This window comes from Topomyia yanbarensis, chromosome 2, assembly GCF_030247195.1.
Source record: "Topomyia yanbarensis strain Yona2022 chromosome 2, ASM3024719v1, whole genome shotgun sequence".
Taxonomy (NCBI): domain Eukaryota; kingdom Metazoa; phylum Arthropoda; class Insecta; order Diptera; family Culicidae; genus Topomyia; species Topomyia yanbarensis.
This window is the reverse complement of record NC_080671.1, coordinates 343,351,542-343,372,214: the sequence shown is the minus strand read 5'-3', so window position 1 is coordinate 343,372,214 and position 20,673 is coordinate 343,351,542. Positions and strand designations below refer to the sequence as shown.

General features: G+C 37.4%; 1 protein-coding gene across 1 annotated transcript in view; it reads left to right on the top strand.

Annotated features, from left to right (window-relative positions):
• Positions 1 to 15,879: 15,879 nt before the first annotated feature.
• LOC131684116 (katanin p60 ATPase-containing subunit A-like 1) overlaps positions 15,880 to 20,673 on the top strand; it is a 73,916-nt gene continuing 69,122 nt past the window's right edge. Inside the window, exon 1 of the mRNA XM_058966686.1 lies at positions 15,880 to 16,082. Within this exon, the coding sequence (XP_058822669.1) occupies positions 16,009 to 16,082 (74 nt within the window). The 5' untranslated portion in view covers positions 15,880 to 16,008. The remainder of the gene's footprint in view (positions 16,083 to 20,673) is intronic.

Here is a 20,673-nt window from a genome sequence, read left to right as displayed (position 1 = left end):
CATGTTTTATTGATCCGAAACATTTTCGGGGGGGTTGCATAACGTATGCCAAGTGTTCAATGCGGCGCAAATAATTTTGATGGTAATAAGACTATCCGCATGAATTTTAAGAATTGACTAACACTTTATGGAGTTAAACCAGTGCTGATCACTAAGAACATGCACCTTCTTGACCTCAATGAAGAGATGAACTGAGATTTTGTCAAATGGGAATTGTGAATAACAAATATTTTTGTCGAGTAATTTTATCACAACTCCACGTGATGTTTTGGGAATGGTCCACGACTGAAAATTTTTCTCTCGTAATTTTTGATATAGAACCAACAATCAAAGCATTTTCGAGCAGCGACACACGTAAGATTGTTTTCTTGATATTTTGATTTTTGCAAAGTTGCGCCTTACAAAAAACATTACACATGCATTTTTTGATCAGAAAACTGCAATTAAAAAAAATTCTGCGAACCTCGCTCGTGGTACATTACAAGTGAGCTCAAATGAAGTGGTTTGAGAAAAATACGTATAAAAGTTTTCTGTCCTATCGGGGTTTCTGTACCCTCGAAGTCACTCTTTGATCCAATACGATTCTATCTTCTCAGCTCACCTAGAGCAGAAGTTAAAAATTTCCCTTCTAGCTCTCTGTAAAGTAAGTCGTAGTGTTGCTTATCCACTCTACAAACAGTATAGTATCATTGCCTCCCAAGTGAGCTGTGTGAGGTTTCACAGAAGGCAAAAGTGTGCATACTACGGAAAAAACTGTTGCGATTGACTTAAGGTGATACACCACTGTAGCATTTTAAAAGAATCTATTTTTTTATTGGTCCAAAATGTGATTTATGGTCTTGAAAATGATATAACAAAAAACCGCAGGCAACAATAATTGCTAAATGTTCTAATTTTCAATTCTGCCGCACGCCTCTTATGTATATCCCGAGCGCACAGAAAACTTTGACAGCGTTTTTTTCGAAACCAAATTTTTGGAACTGGCCGGAAACGTAATTCGAACAAATGATTTTCTATCGATTCTAAATTTTTACAGTATATTAAGAATTGATTTCTCCAGTGACGTACCTAAGATTTTATTTTTTAATCGCTAGTTTTGTTTCAACCAGCAATTTTGTGTCGATTTTCATGACATTTTTAGCGTTTATTTTTACTTAAAAGCGCCATTTCTTGAAAAATCAAAATATCGAAAAAAGTCTACGTACGTCGCTTGCTACTATAAGAAATCGCAAAAACTTTAGTTTTAAGCTCTAGATTAAAAATAGCGGGAGATAGGTTTCTCGCCGTGGACCCTTTCCAAAATGAGGTGTCTATTGGCGATTCTACGATGAAACAGCTCACAGATAGCGCAGGAAGCAAAGTGTTGCTGATTTCATTCTGTTCTGTCATAGTGCATATATTTTCTGTGAACATTGGTAAAAAATAACTTTTAAACACCAAATCACCGAACAATTTGTTGATAATTGTTTATGAAAATGAAGGAAAACCATCATTTTATAAGATGAAGAGTAAACATCTTGCGAAAAGAGTGTAAAACATGGTGATTTCTAATATTATTCACAAAGCTATATGTGTGCTATTCCGAAATGTAATTTGTTGAGCACCGTAGCCGCCGCAACATCATTTCCCGTTCCTCTTAAGTTAAGCTAAACCTTTATGAGATGGTGTAAATTCATGAAACTCTCCAGATCACGCGAGGAAAAATATATCCGGCTAATAGGAGCTTTGTATCATACACAGCCGATCCTTCTCTCTGATAATCTTCAATGAATCTCCTACGTAGTCCAAAATATGAAGGAGTTTGGCATTGGAACTGATTGGGTCTCGGTTTCGAGTTGGAATTCTATTTACAGAACGATTTTTTATAACCACAATAATACCCCGATTACATTTCGAAGAAATGTATGAGCCAAATAGTTGCAAATGGCTGTTATTTCAGAATAGTTGCAAATAAAACTAAATTTCTTACTCGTTTCATTCATATTTTGGCAGGGGTAAGCTTTTTCCGAAAAGAAAATGAAGTTTTAGTAGTAAGCTACGACTCACTTGCGAGTGAAAAAAAGCAAACTGTATCACTTTGCCAGTTCATGAGCTGAATCATAGGTGTCGCATGACTAATTTTGGTTTTGCCGCAAATCGCCAATAGGAAAATGCTGCAGAACCGCCATCTTGTGACAAAATCACTCAAAAAAATATTTTTGTGCTTCACAACTAGTATTATTAAAATGTAAAATGGGACAGGATTCCGATTCATCTCTTTATTGCGTCTAGAAAAAATCCCGAAATAGGCCTATTTTTTCGTGTTCTACAGTGGTGTAGTTCCTTATACCAAACTTATACTACTCTACGCATAATTGCCCCATGTGTATAGGGAATCCCATAGAACATGTTACAGTTATGCGTATAGCGGCAGGGGAGTACAGTGCATGAGGTGGAACAATTGGTAAAGGTGGCCCCTAGACAGTAACATCGTGTGTGCAATATGGTAGGGGACGGTGGGGAGTTGTGAATATAGTTTTGTTTTCGGGGCATAACCACAGACTAACAGACATAACACTCGAAAACAATTCTTCGTCCGTTTCAACGGCCATTTTAGTTGGGACTGTGGCCGCATTTGAGATTATGGCGCTACTGACATATGCGCAAGTGTAAGGGGGATAGACCACTAGTGAAAAATTGTTCCCGAGCCCGACCCTTTTGCAAATGAGTGGTTGGGACCGTGTATAAAAGGTGGAGCTAGTGTTCTAGTAAAATTAGCGGATCGATATTAGTTTAAGGAATTTCCTCATAGTGTTATGTCTGTTAGTCTGTGGCATAACTACCATAAATATTGGCCGATTTTCAATGTTAGACCTGGTATTTGCTAAGGACACCTTAACCCATTCATGCCCATGTTGTTTGTGATAAACAACGTTTTTAGACAGGTATAACTTTTGATTGAGGCAAAATTTGTTCACAAAAACAAGTAAGGCTAATAAATGTGACCATTGCCTTTCATTTGAGTATCAATAGTTCCAAGGACCAGCTCTAGAACTGAAGTTATTGCAATTAGTCTGATTAGATTCCGATGGAGCAGTGCTGTCAGGAACAGTTTACGTTGACGACGGAAAATGAATTTTTCATATATTTTCGTTATGTTGCAATATTATGGAAAATTGATAAAACTTAGCAATTTACACTGTCTTTGGCTACATTTTTCACGCAATTGGTCTATTGTAAATATTCTAGAAGAATTGTATTGAGGATTGGAAGATAAAAATTGAGTAGCTTCTAGCACAGCGAAGGAAGCACCTATCTTTATGAAAAAAGGCTTTTCGTGTTTCTTGACCCCACCGTTTACAAGGAAAAATAGTTTTGAAACCCTGCATGCACTATAAAAAAGTTGGGCATGAAAGAATTCAAAATAATCATTGTCTTGTTTGAGATATGACATAATGCGTGGAATCGGCATTTTTGTTTGGTGGGGAGTTGTGAACCATCGCAAAAAGTAGAAGAGATGGAATATTTTTGTTATTTATTGTTATTGGTGCTCGTAATGCGGTACTGGTAGCATTTAAAACTTTGGCCATGGTGAAAAGTTTGGCTAAAGGAAACAACATGCAACACGTCGTTGCACATGACAATGTTAGAATCAAGATACCCATTAAGATTGACGATGATAAGACTGGTGTGCGTCTGCACGATCAATCCCCGCGTACAACCAAAAAATTCACTATTGATGTCGAAGTACGTAACGGTGAAAGTTTGAAACCTGGAGAAACTTTTTTCTAGGTATATCCAATGGTGTTCGTATCGTGGGAATGCGAGTTATGTAACCAATTCCTTCATACCTGAACATTCAATACGAAATAGAAGGTGTAAGCAAATCTTAAATCACGCTGTGCTCATATGAAGGACAGATCCCTACGTGTCAAGTCATGTGCGAAAGCCTCTAATGAAACAAGATCAACTGCGAGCAAACCTAACAACATTAACAAAATCACCAACAACCGGAGTTACAACTCAGCCACCAACGAATGCTGGAACAACAGAATCTACACACAGCGTGTCCGATCATTGTGATGCTACATACTACATCTGATAATAAAGTAAATGAGAAAAAATACGGATACACGATCGGGACCCGTTGGTCCCACAAACGATTCAAACAAGGTAATCGTGAAAACCCATACAACATCAAGAGGACAGCATGGACGATAAACCGAGTGAAAGCGGACTAAGTGATTTACATGGCTTCGCGCATGGGCATGGCTACTTGGGACTGTTTATGTTTCTGCTTTGCTTCAATGACGTGTATTTAGTGCTGGAAACTCCTCGCCTGTTCCTGCACAGACGATCTCATAATAATTCGTCTCATTTGCTCAATTCAGAATTTCTCCAACAACAGCATGAAACTTTCGCTGGCGGTGGTGTAGCAAGAACTTCGTGTGTGTGTAAATCCTAAAAAGCACGGTGATCGAATTCCCACGAAAAAAAATCTGGTAGAGCTTTTTTATTGCCGAAGCTCTGCCTGCCCGACCCAAGATCTTTGTAACTGCCGAAAACCTGTGGAGATAACACAGTCGATTGATAGGTAACGAGGGGAGGGAGTCCTCTTTCGTCTGTCCTGGTTTTTTACTCGCCTCATATGATCACCCTAGCACTAATTTACTTTGAAATCAGCTACATGAAGGGACCCCACATACCACATATACAATTGAGTAAAAAAAACTTTCTGTTTGGTATAGGGTAACCAACCTAATTTGGACCCCTACATATTTTGGACCCTGTTAATGTATTTGCCTCCTATATTGCCAAGTTTCTCTGCATTTGTTTGGTTTGATGCAGCAATTACATTCCTATTAAGTTTCAATAGCATTAGTTCATCTCTAATTGTTTAAAATTAAACAGAATTCACAGTTTTCAAAAATATCACCGAAAACGTTTCATGTTTCAACGATAGCCAAGAGGAACCGGTGGAAATGATACATTTTCAAATTGGATTTAAATGTACAATTATAATATTTTTTATCGATTTAATTACTTTGTCTGATTTGGTATTATGTATGTTACGTGCTTGAAAAGGTTTCTTCGTAATGTTTTATCTAAAAAATCTTAAATAAATGGTGTCCAAAATATGTCTTAAAAATTTATATCAACTTATTTTGGACACCCCTCGATTTTCTTTCTTGACAGCTATTTGTTTATCGAGTTAGAATAATCAAAAAGTGAAAAATTTCGTAACGGTAGGTCGCCTGCTCTTTTTGGGCAAATTATTTAAAAATGTTCAAACCAATGGATGTCGAAAATCAAACGATTGAGAAACATTTCATTGAAGACCATAATATGACCAAAGAGGGGACTTCTGAAATCCATGTTGAAGAACATTTGTAGTTCGAATTTGTGGAATTCGACGAGCTATATGTTAACAAATCTAAGAGACATATCACAGCTAAATAATGATAATAAGAGTGTGCTTGCTGAATTCCTAGAATCGCCTGAAACACTCACACGAACAGGAACATCACGATTCAAGCGATTAGTCCTGCTGTTTTAAGATGGCGCCGAACAGTTGAAAACCCCAAGGCGAAAACTGAAGAAAAAGGAAAGTAAAGGAAGAGAAACAAAGAAAAACTGAGCTTTGAAAGAATAACAAGAAACCTCGTAAACAAAAGAATTAAAAATTCAACGCTTTTTCTTGAAAAGGGCGATACTAGCAGTGACACCATTCGCAGAAAATCAACAGTGAATATTTCAAGGCTTGGTTTTATTTCCTATTTAAGAACTATTGTGTTTTTTACATCCCAGATTGCATGATTCAGTGATCGAAACCCAAAACTGCATAAAGTATTTGAAATTATTAGATTAAAATTTGTTTTTGCTATTTAAATCGACAAAATGATAGTATCGCCCCTTTGGCGATTGTTTACTTTTTCGGTCCCACCTATCAGCATTGAAGTATCGCCCTTATGTTTTTTTACAATAACTACCGTATTACACCACCGATTTCGTCCGGGTTTTTTCAAGAGCGATCATTGTTACTATTTACAGCTGGTATCAGCTTGATTATCCAAAAAAATTCGAAAAAACAGTTTCGCCTCTAAACTGCTAGCAAAATAAGTATCGCCCTTCTTGTTTGCATGGAGCGTGGAGGGCGAAACTTTAAATAAACAAAAATACAGTTTCGCCCGATGTATTTTTTGCTGTAGTTTAAGAAAGCAATATCGTAGAATCCAAATTTTTAGGTTAATTTGTTGCGTTTTAAAGCCCTCATTCGCATGTATGAAAAAAGCCTTATGTTTACATTTGTAAGTATCGCCCTTTTCACAAAAAAACGTTGAATTAATATTTAGTACAAGAAGATTCCTGACGAACTTTGAACCTTGATTTATCATCCACTTGAGGATGTTAGTCCATAATACCACAGAGAACAGACTTATAAGCTAGAACAAACTTTCCCGAAAAACCTGTGTAAACATATAAATGAAAATACGATTAAAATCACCATCACATACAGGTTTGCATACGTGAGTCACCATTGTATCCAAGTTTGCACACAAGTCCCGTATAGCGTTTGCTGGCCGATCGAAGCGCCGAACAGTGGCAAGTTGCTACTTGCTTTTGTCATTTCAAAGCGACGGTTTTATTTCTTACACAAGTTGAAAACTTTACTTGTATGTCAGTTCTCAGTGCCGTCACTTTGAAATGACAACAGCAAGTAGTAACTTGCCACTGTTCGGCGCTTCGATCGGCCAGCAAACGCTATACGGGACTTGTGTGCAAACTTGGATACAATGGTGACTCACGTATGCAAACCTGTACGAGATGGTGATTTTCTCCGTATTTTCATTTATATGTTTACACAGGTTTTTCGGGAAAGTTTGTTCTAGCTTATAAGTCTGTTCTCTGTGGTGACGGTTTTATTTCTTACACAAGTTGAAAACTTTACTTGTATGTCAGTTCTCAGTGGTAGAAATATTTAACAGTAGTTACCACATTTTTATCATCTATAGCTTAGCGTGAATTGACGGTGTTCACAACTCTCCACCGTTTCCTACTGCTAACGTTCAGAAGTTTGGCCGATACAGACGTCAGTACAAGCACTGATAACTGACATACAAGTAAAGTTTTCGACTTGTGTAAGAAATAAAACTGTCGCTTTGAAATGACAACAGTAAGTAGCAACTTGTCACTGGCCGGTGCTTCGATCGGCCAGAAATCGCTAATCGCTATACGGGACTTGTGTGCAAACTTGGATACAATGGTGACTCACGCGTGCGAACCTGTATGCGATGGTGATTTTCAACGTATTTTTATTTGAATGTTTACACAGGTTTTTAGGGAAAGCTTGTTCTAGCTATATAAGCTAGTCTGCTCTGTGGTACAAGCACCCACCAGCTCAGCTTCTCGTCGCCACTGCACAGTGCAAGAAATCCAATCATAAAGGTATTTAATTGGATGTCACTGGAAAAGTATAACAATATATACACCAAAAGTTGCGGATTTTTTTAAAAGAAATGATTTGAAAATCCAGAATATTACCGGGTTTACATCAAATCAGGCGCCCATGCATAAATGACGCAGCATTTGGGGGGTAGGGTATACCATATTTGTGACAAAGGTTGATGGGGGGAGGACAGGGTCAGAAGTTGTGCGACGTAGCATTAAGTTTAATTTTTTTGGAAGGCATCAAAACCCATTGATTAGAGACAATTTAATGTTCTTCCATTCCTATGAGAAATGAATTTAAATCCACACAAGTTACTTTTCTCGCGGTTTTCATGTGGTAAGTTTTTCGATTTGCGGAAATGCAAGCTAGCAAAAAAAACGAAAAGATTTTGTATGCGAATTTAACTTGCTACATTAGTTAGCTAATCTTTTGTAGAGGCATGCATTTAAAAGAATTGCTTTCAGGCAGTGCCTTAACAAGTACTGTAAATTGTATTATTCCAATGGCTGAATCTTATCATTGGAAGGAGATTCTCTTCCCCTTCGGATTGCGCATAAATGACTCTGTTTATGGATCCACTCCTTTTAGGCTCTTCTTACAGCGTTAATGTGAATATCATTTGATAACATAATTTTTACATTCGCTGTGAAAAGCATCTGTAGCCACCGGAGTATTCCATGCACTGATGGTAGGTTACTATAGTGAGCGACCGAAAATAAAAGTCGCAAGGGCAGAACATGCTTCGCAAAACCCGCTTCAAATATACTGCTCATGATCGCAAATCAGTCCCATAAAGATAGGAAATCCCGTAGAAAATGGGACAAATATGGGTTCATGGGTAGTATATTATAATATAAAATCCGGATATAAACTTCAAGCATAATAATCGGCCTTGGACTTTCCTTTGTAAGTGTCGAATAAAAAAACCTTAAGTATATATATATATATATATATATATATATATATATATATATATATATATATATATATATATATATATATATATATATATATATATATATATATATATATATATATATATATATATATATATATATATATATATATATATATATATATATATATATATATATATATATATATATATATATATATATATATATATATATATATATACCGGAAAAAATACATCCGATTCTTACAAAGTAGTTTTTAGCCGACTTTTAATCTTGAACATCACGATATACGGATGCTTCTGCGAACGATTTTTTAACCGGTTTTTATACTGGAGGATTCTTACTGAGTTTTACGAGTGAACATTTTTAGGCGATTCTTATGCTGCAGGATCTCTGTCAGATTTGTAAGCTTGAAGTTTATTTTCGATTTTTTATATTGTAATACAGCGCAAATTCGTTAGTTGGGTGTTCGCTAGTTGGGCTGTTCGTTAGTTGGGTGTTCGCTAGTTGGGGCATGCCCCAACTAAAAGACACTCTTATGTCAAAACTGAAAGTCAAAAACTGATTGACGTTTGAATGTCATTGATTTCAAGGGGTTCATTGGTTGATTTCTGTGGCGATCCAGAAAAAATCATACTTTGAAATTCAATGGAATTTTATTTTTTAAATTCATATTTCGGAATGACTTTAGTGAAATAAATGTGTTAAATATTTCGCTTCTTCCATTCAACATCAATTAGTTTGAAGGTCATCTCTGATGTATTCAATCACATTATCCAATCTTTTTAGCTAGTAACAACGTAGTATGTTTGTGCTTTATCGGCTTTTTCCCGACGGTGTATCCATTTCCTGTTTTATGTGAAGGAATTTATCAACAAATAATTGATGGCAAAAAGAACACTAATGATATACTTTGTCACAAAAAAAACAACTTTAAACTGGAAGGAAACAGCCAACTTTTGTGAATTGTAAAATATTTCTGTTTATTTTTTATGAAAGAAAACAAAAAATCTGCGTTTCCCTTGGGTAATTTTTATCAGCTGTCAGTTGCCCCAATTAACGGATACGATTCGCTAGTTGGGGCGCAGTCGTGACCCAACTAACGAATTTGCGCTGTACCTTGAAACGAGTTGTACGAAGCATGTTCTGTCCATGCGACTTTTATTTTTGGTCGATCATATCATCATCAACACTTGAATTTAAAATAATTGTAAAACATTTGATTTCTTTCATCACCGGCCGTGTTGCGGGAGGGGGTGAAGTAGCTACGTTAGTTACAAAGGAAGGAGGTTAGAATTTTGTGACAAAATACTACGAGGGAGAGGCTTTGACCCGGAGATTTTAATCAGAGGTGGGTAAGAAAACCAACCGGTACGTACATTCACTGGTATGGTCCCAAAATCTCAACACGTGTAAACGAGTGATGCACATCGTATTCGCTTTGGATTTCGTTCACACGGTAAACGAAAGAAAAACCTCCACCGAGTCTGTTTCTAAAACCAAACCGAGCCACTCAGCACCGTTTACATGTGTGTACGGATTTCAACTTGTGTTGATGGATTCTCAGCAGCGGTTTCGGTTTGGTTTTAGAAAACCGAGCCCGGTTTTTTTCTGTACACGGTGCTTCGGTTGAAAGAAGAATCAGTAAATTCGTCTGCAGTTCTGCCAAATAGACAACTGAATTGAGTTCAATTAGTTGTTGAGAGTCAATGGGGTAATATCGAAATGGCTGGTTCTGAGCAGTTGTTAAAAGTTCAACAATTGATGTTTGTTTCAATGCTGAACCATGAAATGTAGATATGCTTGATTTGGCAAAGTTGTCTAGAGCATACAAATTGATGTTAATGTCAAAATGTTTAAATTGAAATTAAGGAAAACAAATTAATAAAATCAATTAAACATGACTTGAATCACTTGAAACTTCACATTAACACTCAATGCATTCAAAGTGGCCTGTATTTATATCGCCAATAGTCGTATCAATGAGATCTAATCCACGTCTGGTTCCGCTGGTTAGGCGATTCTCGAATAATCTCAAGCACACACTCGCATTTTGTATACATCTATTGATACATTTAGCCTTGCACAGAGGCAATTGCGTGTATGTGTGTGTTATTCACATATGGTAAGCAACCCTCTAAGAACGGTTGGTTGCAAAATCGTCCAATGAAGGACGTTCGTTGGACCAATTTGGACAACGTCCAAATAACCGTTTAACAAACGCCCATCGTTGGACCCGTGTTGAACGATTTTGAAACAATTTTTTGGACGTCCCAGTGGGAACTCAGACACAAGTGGGCAATGTCGTATATACAGGTACATATACAGGCGAAGAGGGTGCTTTCGTCATACCGGTCGTTCCGCTCCCATTGAATCGTGTGAACGCTATGACGTCGACCCGTTGTGCTTCTGGATTGTTTACATATTTTTGGTTGCCAACACTAGCAAATCGTGTGTTCTGCCACACCTATATATACTTCATTGGCAAGTGGGGGGAAACTCACGATTAGGTCCTTATTTACTGAGTGCTGGTAATACGTATTTCTGTTATTTTTGCTGTTACTGTACATCGTTTTGAAACATCTAGAAGGTTTGCTCGCGAACATTCGAGTTTAGAGAAAACTACCACTAAATTATTCAATTACAAAAAAATATTTCATTGAGAACAGTAACCAACTAACGAATAGCAAAAACACTTTCATTTTATAATTAAAAACTAATTTTCTTTAGGTAATAAATATTTCCGGCGATACCAGTCGATGTGTGTATGTAAAACTACTGCAGAGCAATTAAATTTTTAGAAAATGCTGCGCAATAATTTGAATAAAAAAATTGTTCACATTGTGTCCAATCACGAAGTTGTCTGTCTTATTACAACAAAACATGTAAAACAACCTTCAATCATTAATGTGGATATTGATCCACAATGTAACCATGCTAGTTGTTAAATCATCATGAATAGGCCGCCATTTTGAATTTCTAATTTACGACGCAATTCAAGTTTCGTTTCCTTGGAAATATATGCTTATATAAATATGCATGATTTTAAATTCTAAATAGTCGTGAAAATAACACCATATTGGCATGCAAAATGACGACGAATAACAATTTTTAATCTCTACACAAGTTTTCGATTTCAAAAATACCCTTGTTTCATGATATTTCTTACCATTAAAACGTTATTGAATACCAGTAGTATTGAATATAGCTCGCTATTTCAGATTTTAAATGAGGGCAGGCATCAATTTGCGATCTTTTGACATATTTCTTATATTTAAAATGTCCATGTCGCGTGATTCTAGATGACAGAATATCTTGAATATACCGTCATCTTAAATATTGATCTGCTATAATAGGTATAAAAATAGCGGAGGCTATTAAAATTCCTTTTACTTTCGATTTTTGGGCAGTTTCCCATACCAAACACACCCATATTGTAAACTTCCTGATGATAAATCATTATGAAAATGTCGCAATATTGAGTTAAGGAACGCCATTTATGACCACGAACATAATTTATTTGAACAGAAATATGTCTGAAGACATTTTTTCAATTACCGGAAAAATACCTTATATTATACCCAAAAGAATTTTTTTAGAATTCTTAATAAAAATACTAGCAGCACTAGCATAGCCGAAAAACATCAACCCGAATACACAACCGCAACACAACCGAAGTTTGGTTTCGTTGTTCAGGTGCTTCCTTCCCATACTCGTGTACCGGTAAACGAAAATCAAAACCAAACCGCGGTGCTGTGTAAACGAAACTCGGTTTGGTTTTCGTGTCTCGTATAAACACAACCAGCGATAAGACCGCATAGAATGTAAAGGAAACATGAACACTTGTGAAAATTTGGTTTACCGTACCGGTACTCAACCGGTATTTTCCCACCTCTGATTTTAATTGACCTGGGGGTGGTGGATTTTAAGTGGAATTTGAAATTGAAATCAAAGCGATTTCTCGGCATTTTAGAGCAGTTATTTTATTACTGCGGTAAAGTAAAACTGTAAACTTTTCACGTTTGAGAACGGTTTTATCGGTTTGATCTGGTGTAGCATTTCACTTCCCCGACTAAGTGCCAAGAATACAAAAGCACCAGCTACTCTCGCTGTGGAGGATAAGTCAAACGAGCATTCCTCTCCTCCACAACTAACAGGAAAAGGAGAGCAAAGGAGGCAGTGCTGCGGTATCACATGGGAAGCACTATGTGGTGTAGGTTATTCATCACCAGAGGTCGGAACAAAGTGGCAAAACTCACCTCCCTAGCCAACAGTTAAGGCTCACTGCAGGAGTAGCAACAACACCGGAAGAACTTGTTTGATATTGACCTAGTCAGTTGGATTAGAACAAATCTGCCACACCTTGGTGCAGCTGGTGATAAGCATCAGCTAACAGTGAAGTAATTTGGTAAAATTGCAGCAAAATAACTGTTTACACCATTTTGAGGCATTTAGTGGGATGCAACATTTTAATTGTAACATATAGCGAAATATTACTTTCTTTAATTTGTAGTAAATTTGATTTGTTTTGCATTTTCATTGCTTTGTGAAAGAACTCAGCAATTTGGTGAACTCATCTTCTCCACATTGAAACGAAAGGTTAGTCGGGCAAAATAAATCTGCACCAGAGCAATAGTTTGTAAGTAGGGGTTTGCTCGCTACTCGGGTTCTTATTTGCCCGGGTACCCTTCTTTTCAGGGCGGCCTAGGTGCCTCTACAGAATTTCGGATTTTCGTAACAACAAAAAAAGGTAAAAAAACAAATAAATTTAATTTTACCGTGTTTATTTCCTCCAACTATCTCCACTGCTGCTGATCTGCTACTGCTGGGCGGAAAGGCGGGTGGTCCCGTCCGACCGGCCGGGACAGCTACGGCCGAGTTCTCCCGATTTGGGTTGACTGCTCCGGCAGCGGTCCTTGACAATTAGCTAGGGAGGTGAGCTTAGCTCCTTTGTTGGAACCTCCCTAGAGACGATGGCGAATTATCGCCGGATCCTAGAAGTCACCGCAGTGTACTTCCCAGGGAGCACCTTTGACCACCCTGCTTCGCTCTCCTTGACGCTTAGCTGTGAAGGAGAGCTAGGATCGTTCGGCTGATCCTTCACAGCGAGAGCGGAAAGGTGTCTTCTGGGTCCTTTATGGTTAACCGGGGAAGCGAGTGGCTCCTTAATGATTAGCTTTCCTAATCGGCGACCCGACACCAGACCAGAGTTCTCGAACCACGAGCCGTTACTTTTGCGGGAATTTACTTCCGCACACACGCGTTATTCGGCGGGTTGGATTTTCCAACAACAAACCGGTCACTACCGAAAACAAACCGAACTGCAACGTGGTCTGATACTAACTAACCTTTTCACGATGGCCGTCTTCTGCACGACCAAAACAAAACGACACACCGCCTCGATGCCTAGCTGTCATCTCCCTTGCAGCATAACCAGCAACCAATTAAACAGCAAGAGGTGAGCGGTGACCTACCTAAGCCCTATGTTATTTATACAGAAATATGAAACAAAATTTTCTACACCTATCTAGACCAATAAAATCGTTCACAAAAGCTAAAACAAACAAAATTTACGAGAAAAAGTGAACGATCATAAGGAACAGCGGTGAGCATTATGTTACATAAACAATGCACTCTACAGAGAGAATGCGTACAAATAGGTATATTTCCACCCAGTGTTAAATTGTTACCCTGACGGGTTACAAGTTAACTTACTTTTTAAACATTTTTTAATGGTCAATTAATTCCAAATAAAATGAAATTATGCTTCTTCGCACCAAACCCGGAGAAATTGATATAAAACCCGGAGGCCCGGCGATTGCTCCCGAAAACCGGAGTTTCCGGAGGGGTGGCAACTCTAGAGGGGTCGAAAGTCGCCGAAAACAGATACGTCGTTTGTGTACGGCCCTTTATCTCCTTTTTGCCGTTGTGTGACAATTTGCGTAGACACAAATCTTTTTCAAAATGTTTGCACAGGATTTCAAAAGACACGAGAAGGATTGCGCGGAAAGCAAACTTGTGGAGTTGCTGAATAGTGGCTCGTTGGTGGGTGTTATGTCCATTCCAAACTCTCCAGGTAGAGATAAGGATCGGACAGTGGTCAAGGACACAGATCAGGCCGGTGGAGAAACTGGTGGGTCGAAGGGTCCTAAGAATAAAACAGGAATACGAGGAACTCGTTACTTTAGCGGAGCGACGAAGAAATGCTAAAGGTGGCTGCTGGGAAACGGCCAAAAACCCACTAAAGCGCTAGAATTGGCAAAAACCCCAATAGGGTAGTCGCCGAATAATAGTGATAAAAAAAATAAAATGATCAAGGGGCAGGATCCAAGACCGACACAAAAAACTGAGCAGAGCCTAACCTTCAACCAAATGGTCAGGTCGAACTCAATGGCCATCATTCCGGTTGAATACCCTGCGAATACTCTCAGCCAAGAACAGCTGAATACTACTCGATGCGTGCTGTTCGATAGCGTCATGGAGCAGAGCTCAAGCAATACAAGACCCAAGTTTAGGAAGTGCACATACACACAGGAATACTTCGGGATCGCCTGTGCAGACAAAGATACAGCTAAGTGGTTGCAGGGTGCCACAGCTCCGATCAAGCCATGGTAAGGAAACTTGATTGGAACCCGTTGAAGTGACTCAGATTCCAAAACGCGCTTTACATCGGGTATTTCCCGACAGCATCGACAGGTCCTATTGGAACATCCTGGTACAGAACCAGAACGACAATTTCTGTACAGAACGCTGAGCGGTCGTGAAGAGAAGCACGGTGGAGCTCCCGTTGGTGCTTTTAACACAACGAAGGACTACAACCGGAGCTTGTCCGTTGCAATCTTTTGGATACTGTTATCGCAGGTTAAGTTAAGTAAGTTTGGGTAATTCTTCACTCAAAACTTAATTGGACAGCTCACATCAAGTTCAGATTCAAGAAAGCTTGCGTGGACTTCGACCAATGTCGACGGGTTTTTGACAAATCTTAGAGACTCAAATCCGAGTACATTCAGTGCATCTACACAACAATTGTTAGACCAAAAACTCAACGTAAGGGTTAGGTATTTTTAACATAGAATGTCTATGAAAAGTTTGAAAGAAATCGGTTAAGTAGTTTTTTAATGGCAGGTAACACCGCAAATCATGTTTTTTTTTCCAGAGACGTTCTACAAAAAGCTTCGTCACCGAATCGTTTGTCGATATTATTATATAGAAAAATTACAGCATGTTATTGAAATAATTCACTATAATGTACAAAAGATTTGATCAATTCGCTTCACACAAAGTTCTAAAAAATTCGCAAGAAAGTGTTTTTTTACGTTGAAACCCCTTAACACCCCCCCTTAATCAGCTGTAGTTCTTTGAAATACTTGCAACTAATTCTATACTCGACAACATTCCGCGCATTTACGGTAATGCAATTCATGCGCCATGGTAACTTGTTGAACGTTTAAAAACAGTTTCCATGTCAGCTCGCACCACGCACTTTTCGATACTGATTTTAGTAGAAATCAACATCCGCACAGAGTAACATGTCCTACGATAGCGATACCATTAAATAGAAATATGAATTCGTCGTGTATTGATAAATTTGTTCAAGTTTATGGTTAAAAGCCTCTGTTAAAAGTTAAAACTGTAATAGGTAGTATTTTAGCAAGTCAAAACATGTTCATTTCGGCAATACCATCTCTACCATCTATATTGAACGACGATTCCGTCATGATAGGAAGGACATGCTTGTAAGTACCAATGACCTAGGCAGTGTTACCACAAGTACAGATCTATCTACAAAAGTGCAGTTTTTCCGTATTTTATCGGTACAGATTCTGTTCGGTACAGATCACTGTTTTTGGTGGAACAGTGTAAAACGGCACAGATTTGTAAAACGGAATTTTTGTTTGATATTTCTAATAGAAAGTCTCGTAATAAGTATCATCGAGAAAGTGTGTATAGTAATGATCAGAAACAATTTTTTTCTATCGGATTATATAATTTGACTGTTGGGTTCTTTATTGACACAGTTAACATTTCTTGATAATTCACTAGTACTGTTTACATAGACTTATGTCGTTTTCGTATTTGAGAGTGCGGGGTAATCGGTGCTACACTCTTGGATGTAATCAGTCTGTCTCTTTTTTTGCCCTGCACAGGTGTAGCACCAGGTAAAAACGAAAACGCGATTAGAAAAATGTTCTGCACGATTAGATTCGCTCTAAGCAAGCCGCAATGAATTTCCCTAAGTCCGTGTAAATAGTACAAGGGAACTGTCAAAAATTTTGTCAAAATTCGATTTAATTGAGTGTAAAACATTAAATTCCAAACAAATGGCTTACTAGGCGAATGAAGTTTTTGTTCATGCCTTAACAATAAAAACAAATGGTTTTTGCTCCAAAAAAAAACTTTAGGCAAAAGGAATTCAAACAAATCCATCGATTATTGATATGGAACTAATGTCCTTATTTTTATTTTGCATTTAATTCTGTAGTTATTAATGATGGAAGAATAAAGTGAGTTCTGAAAGGGGTATCAAACGGCCAAACTAATTAAATATTATGCAACTATTAAAACTAACATATTACTCTTTTTATTGGTCCAGTTTTTGGTACATACTTTCTCTAAAATAAGGTGGATAGAAAAGATTTTTTTCACACCAGGCACAGAAAAAAAATGCGGCAACACTTTACTTATGGCTATAGACGATCAGTACGGTGTTTGATGATGATGACCCACCGTGCCTCTATTGAAGGTCGTTCCTCAATTCGATTGTCTAACGATGGGTGGTAACATATTTTTATACGCGTGTTTAGACGGAGCCTCTTTCCCATATCACACGGTGAAGTGCGGTGCTTTCCAAAATAAAATAAAATGTATGTCAAGGTCCCGCCAGTATCATCGAGGGAAAAACACTTTAATACCGTGACTCGCTGGTAGAGTTGAGGGAACCGAGCCAAGGTTCATAATTGTCTGAACTCGGAAGGGTTACTTACGTACAAATTATCCTTTTTATTTGTTTCCTGTAACAATTTTCGCTGAATTGCGCTTTACTGCTGGTAGCTTACTTTCGCTGTATACAGGGCCGTAACGTGGTCTTCTGGCGCCCTTGGCGGGGTATCAGATTTCCGTCCAGTTGGTATTTACTTTAGCTCCTCTTCAGTTCGACTTTAGAACAATAATTTGGTGTGTACATGGAAATTGTGCACTTATTATTACTTCTTTTATGACATATCCTTATCAAGTTTATAAAGCAGAATAAGATTTCAGCACTCTACTTAGGCTGCACTGATAGAATATATTCGTAAATCGCTTATAATTAGTTTCGTACAGAAAATTTTCGTGAAATATACGAATTTTTCGTACATATAATGAATCGTTCGTAGTTCTATTGAAACACTTTTATTTTTTATTACGAGTTTTTCGTGAAAACCACGAAACGACTTTCGTTGGCTTATTACGAAACAGCTTCGTTCGGCAAACGAATTGTTCGCTGTTATATACGATTACCTTTATTATATTTACGAGCACCATTTGTGAAACCGTGAACGTCGAAAGAGCTTCAATAAAGTTAGAATATGGAGTCATTGTTGCTATATGTCAGATAATTGTCGATCATCATGACGGTCTCGGTCTGACTATTTAGTAGCCGTACCCGCCGGTTTCAACAAAATTTTCTGAACCTCTTCCGCTTCCTGTTGATCCAGAATCCGGAGCAGTACGGATTCAGTTGAGCCATCGCGAACTGCTCGTTGGCTTTGTATGAATAAGTTTGAATTTTTCTCTACAGGAACAATGTCAAAATAATATGCTATTAAATACGAAAAATTCTCTTAGATGAACGAAATGAATTCGTGCGACCAGGGAGATTGTTCGTAATATACACAAACGTTTACTAAAATAAACAAAACATTTCTTTTCATTCACGAAAAATAATGTCGTTTTCAACGACGACATTCATGCAATGTACACTAAATAAGTAAAATTAACGAAAACTTTCGTTCATCCAGCGGCAATTTCTTCGTACCACAATAAAATCAATTTGGACACATCGATTCTTTAAATTAAAAAAAAATGATGTTATCAAACATCGATCCAAAAAGATCGACTGAAGCAATAAGAGGCTAATAAATACGAAAACATTTCTAAGATAAACGCGACCAACGAAATCGTTCATCATATACATAAACATTTATGGAAATAAACGAATCATTTCGTTTACTTCACGAAAAATAATGTCGTTATCATCTATAACATTCCTGCAATGTACACTAAATATGTAAAATTTGCGAAAACTTTTGTTCATCAAGCGGCCATTACTTCACACCAGAGTCTTTCTAGTTCCCAATAGAGGTGAGCAGGTCGAAATAAAATCGATTTTGCCAGATCGATCCTTTTAGTTAGTTAAAAAATCGTTGTTGTTAAACATCGATCTTAACTGAATCGATTGAAAAAATAATATGTTAATTAATACGAAAACTTTCCTAAGATGAACGAAATAAATTCGTGTGAGCAATGAAATCGTTCGTAATATACATAAACGTTTATTAAAATAGACGAAATATTTCGTTTCATTCACAAAAAATAATGTCGTTATCAACGATAACATTCGTGAAATGTAAACTAAATAAGTAAAATTTACGAAAACTTTCGTTCATCAAGCGGTCATTTCTTCGTACCACAATAAAATCGATTTGGCCACATCTATTTTTTAAATTAAAAAAATCGATGTTGTCAAACATCGATCCCCAAAGATCGACTGAAAACAAGGGGCAAATAAATACGCAAACTTTTCTAAGATAAACGAAATGAATTCGTGCGACCAACGAAATCGTTCGCAATATACACAAACGTTTGATAAAATAAGCAAAACCTTTCGTTTCATTCACGAAAAATAATATCTGTGCAGTGTACATTAAATGTGTAAAATTTACGAAAGCTTTCGTTCAGCAAGCGGCTACTCTTGTTCATAAAATGAACGAAACCTACTATTTACAATGCACGAAAATACTTCGTTGCAGAAAACGACGAATGAATTCGTGCATTGCACAATCAATTTCATTATATTTACGAGTTTATATTATCAGTGTGGTGTCCTTGATGATTGCCAACCAAGCCAACTGTATGCTACGGACCTACGCAGGTGAAAAAATTGTTGAAATTTGTGACATTTATCAACGCTCAACGAAGTAATGTATATTACAATGACTTCCGGTTTAAATAATGAACAATTTTACATCAATCCGGCTTGAAGCTTCGTTCGATCCGGACACAAATCTTGAGACCTCCTGGTTTACCTAGAGTTTTTCAACAGGAGCATTCTTTCTCAAGACTACCTATATTCTTTCGACAACAAGTCTTCCTCAAGACTACCTACATTCTTTCGACAACCACTCTTTCTCAAGACGACCTATTTTTTCTACTCAATTAGTCTTTTTCAAGACTTAAACATTTTTCACAAATAATTCAGCCCAAAGAAATATTTAATTCTTGCAACATGTCTGGGTCCTCCCAGAAAGGCTCTGTGCCAAATACTAAAAATAATCAAAACGACTAGTCCAGTATCTTACAGAGAAGTTATATAAATTTTATTAATATGAGTTCAAGACAGATAGACCATCTAAGTCTGCGGATAAAATTTCCAACGAATTGTAAAATATACTTCGCTTCTTCATTCACAAATTATTCTTATGAAGAGAAAGGTTAGCGGTGCTAACACGCCAGCATGCTCTGGAATTATTCAGGAGCTCTATTTAATTCATTTTAACCGTAATGAGGTTAATAATTTGAAAGTATTAGAAAAAGCACGTTTTATGTTCCACGTACGAGTAAAGTGGGAACATTATAGACGACAAGGGGGCAGAATTCAAAATTTGACCCAGTGTCGTAGATGCCAAGGCATTGGGCACGGCACAAAAATTGTCATTTGCATTTAAAATGTATGATCTGTGGTGATAAATCGCACATTAAGGACGCTTGTCCGGTAAAGGAAACCGCAGAAAGCTTCAAATGCGCTAATTGTAACGAAAAGCATAAATGGAATATCTGAGCACGTCCCATTCGAGAAAAAATTATAAACTCTCGGTCAAAGAAACAAAAACAACAAATAAAAAATTACTTCTGCAGGTACACTTCAAAAATAAGTGTAAATGTGTTAATTCGCTTCAAAATAGAATTACAACTTCTCTATCTATATAAGGATCTTCTATCTCCGGCACACCATCCTACAATGTTGCGTCATCTAATGCTTCAGTTGCAGGTAACACGGATGAAAGAACGATCACTACCACACCTCCAATTTCATCTCCACACAATGCTTCCTTTGCTTCATCCAATCTA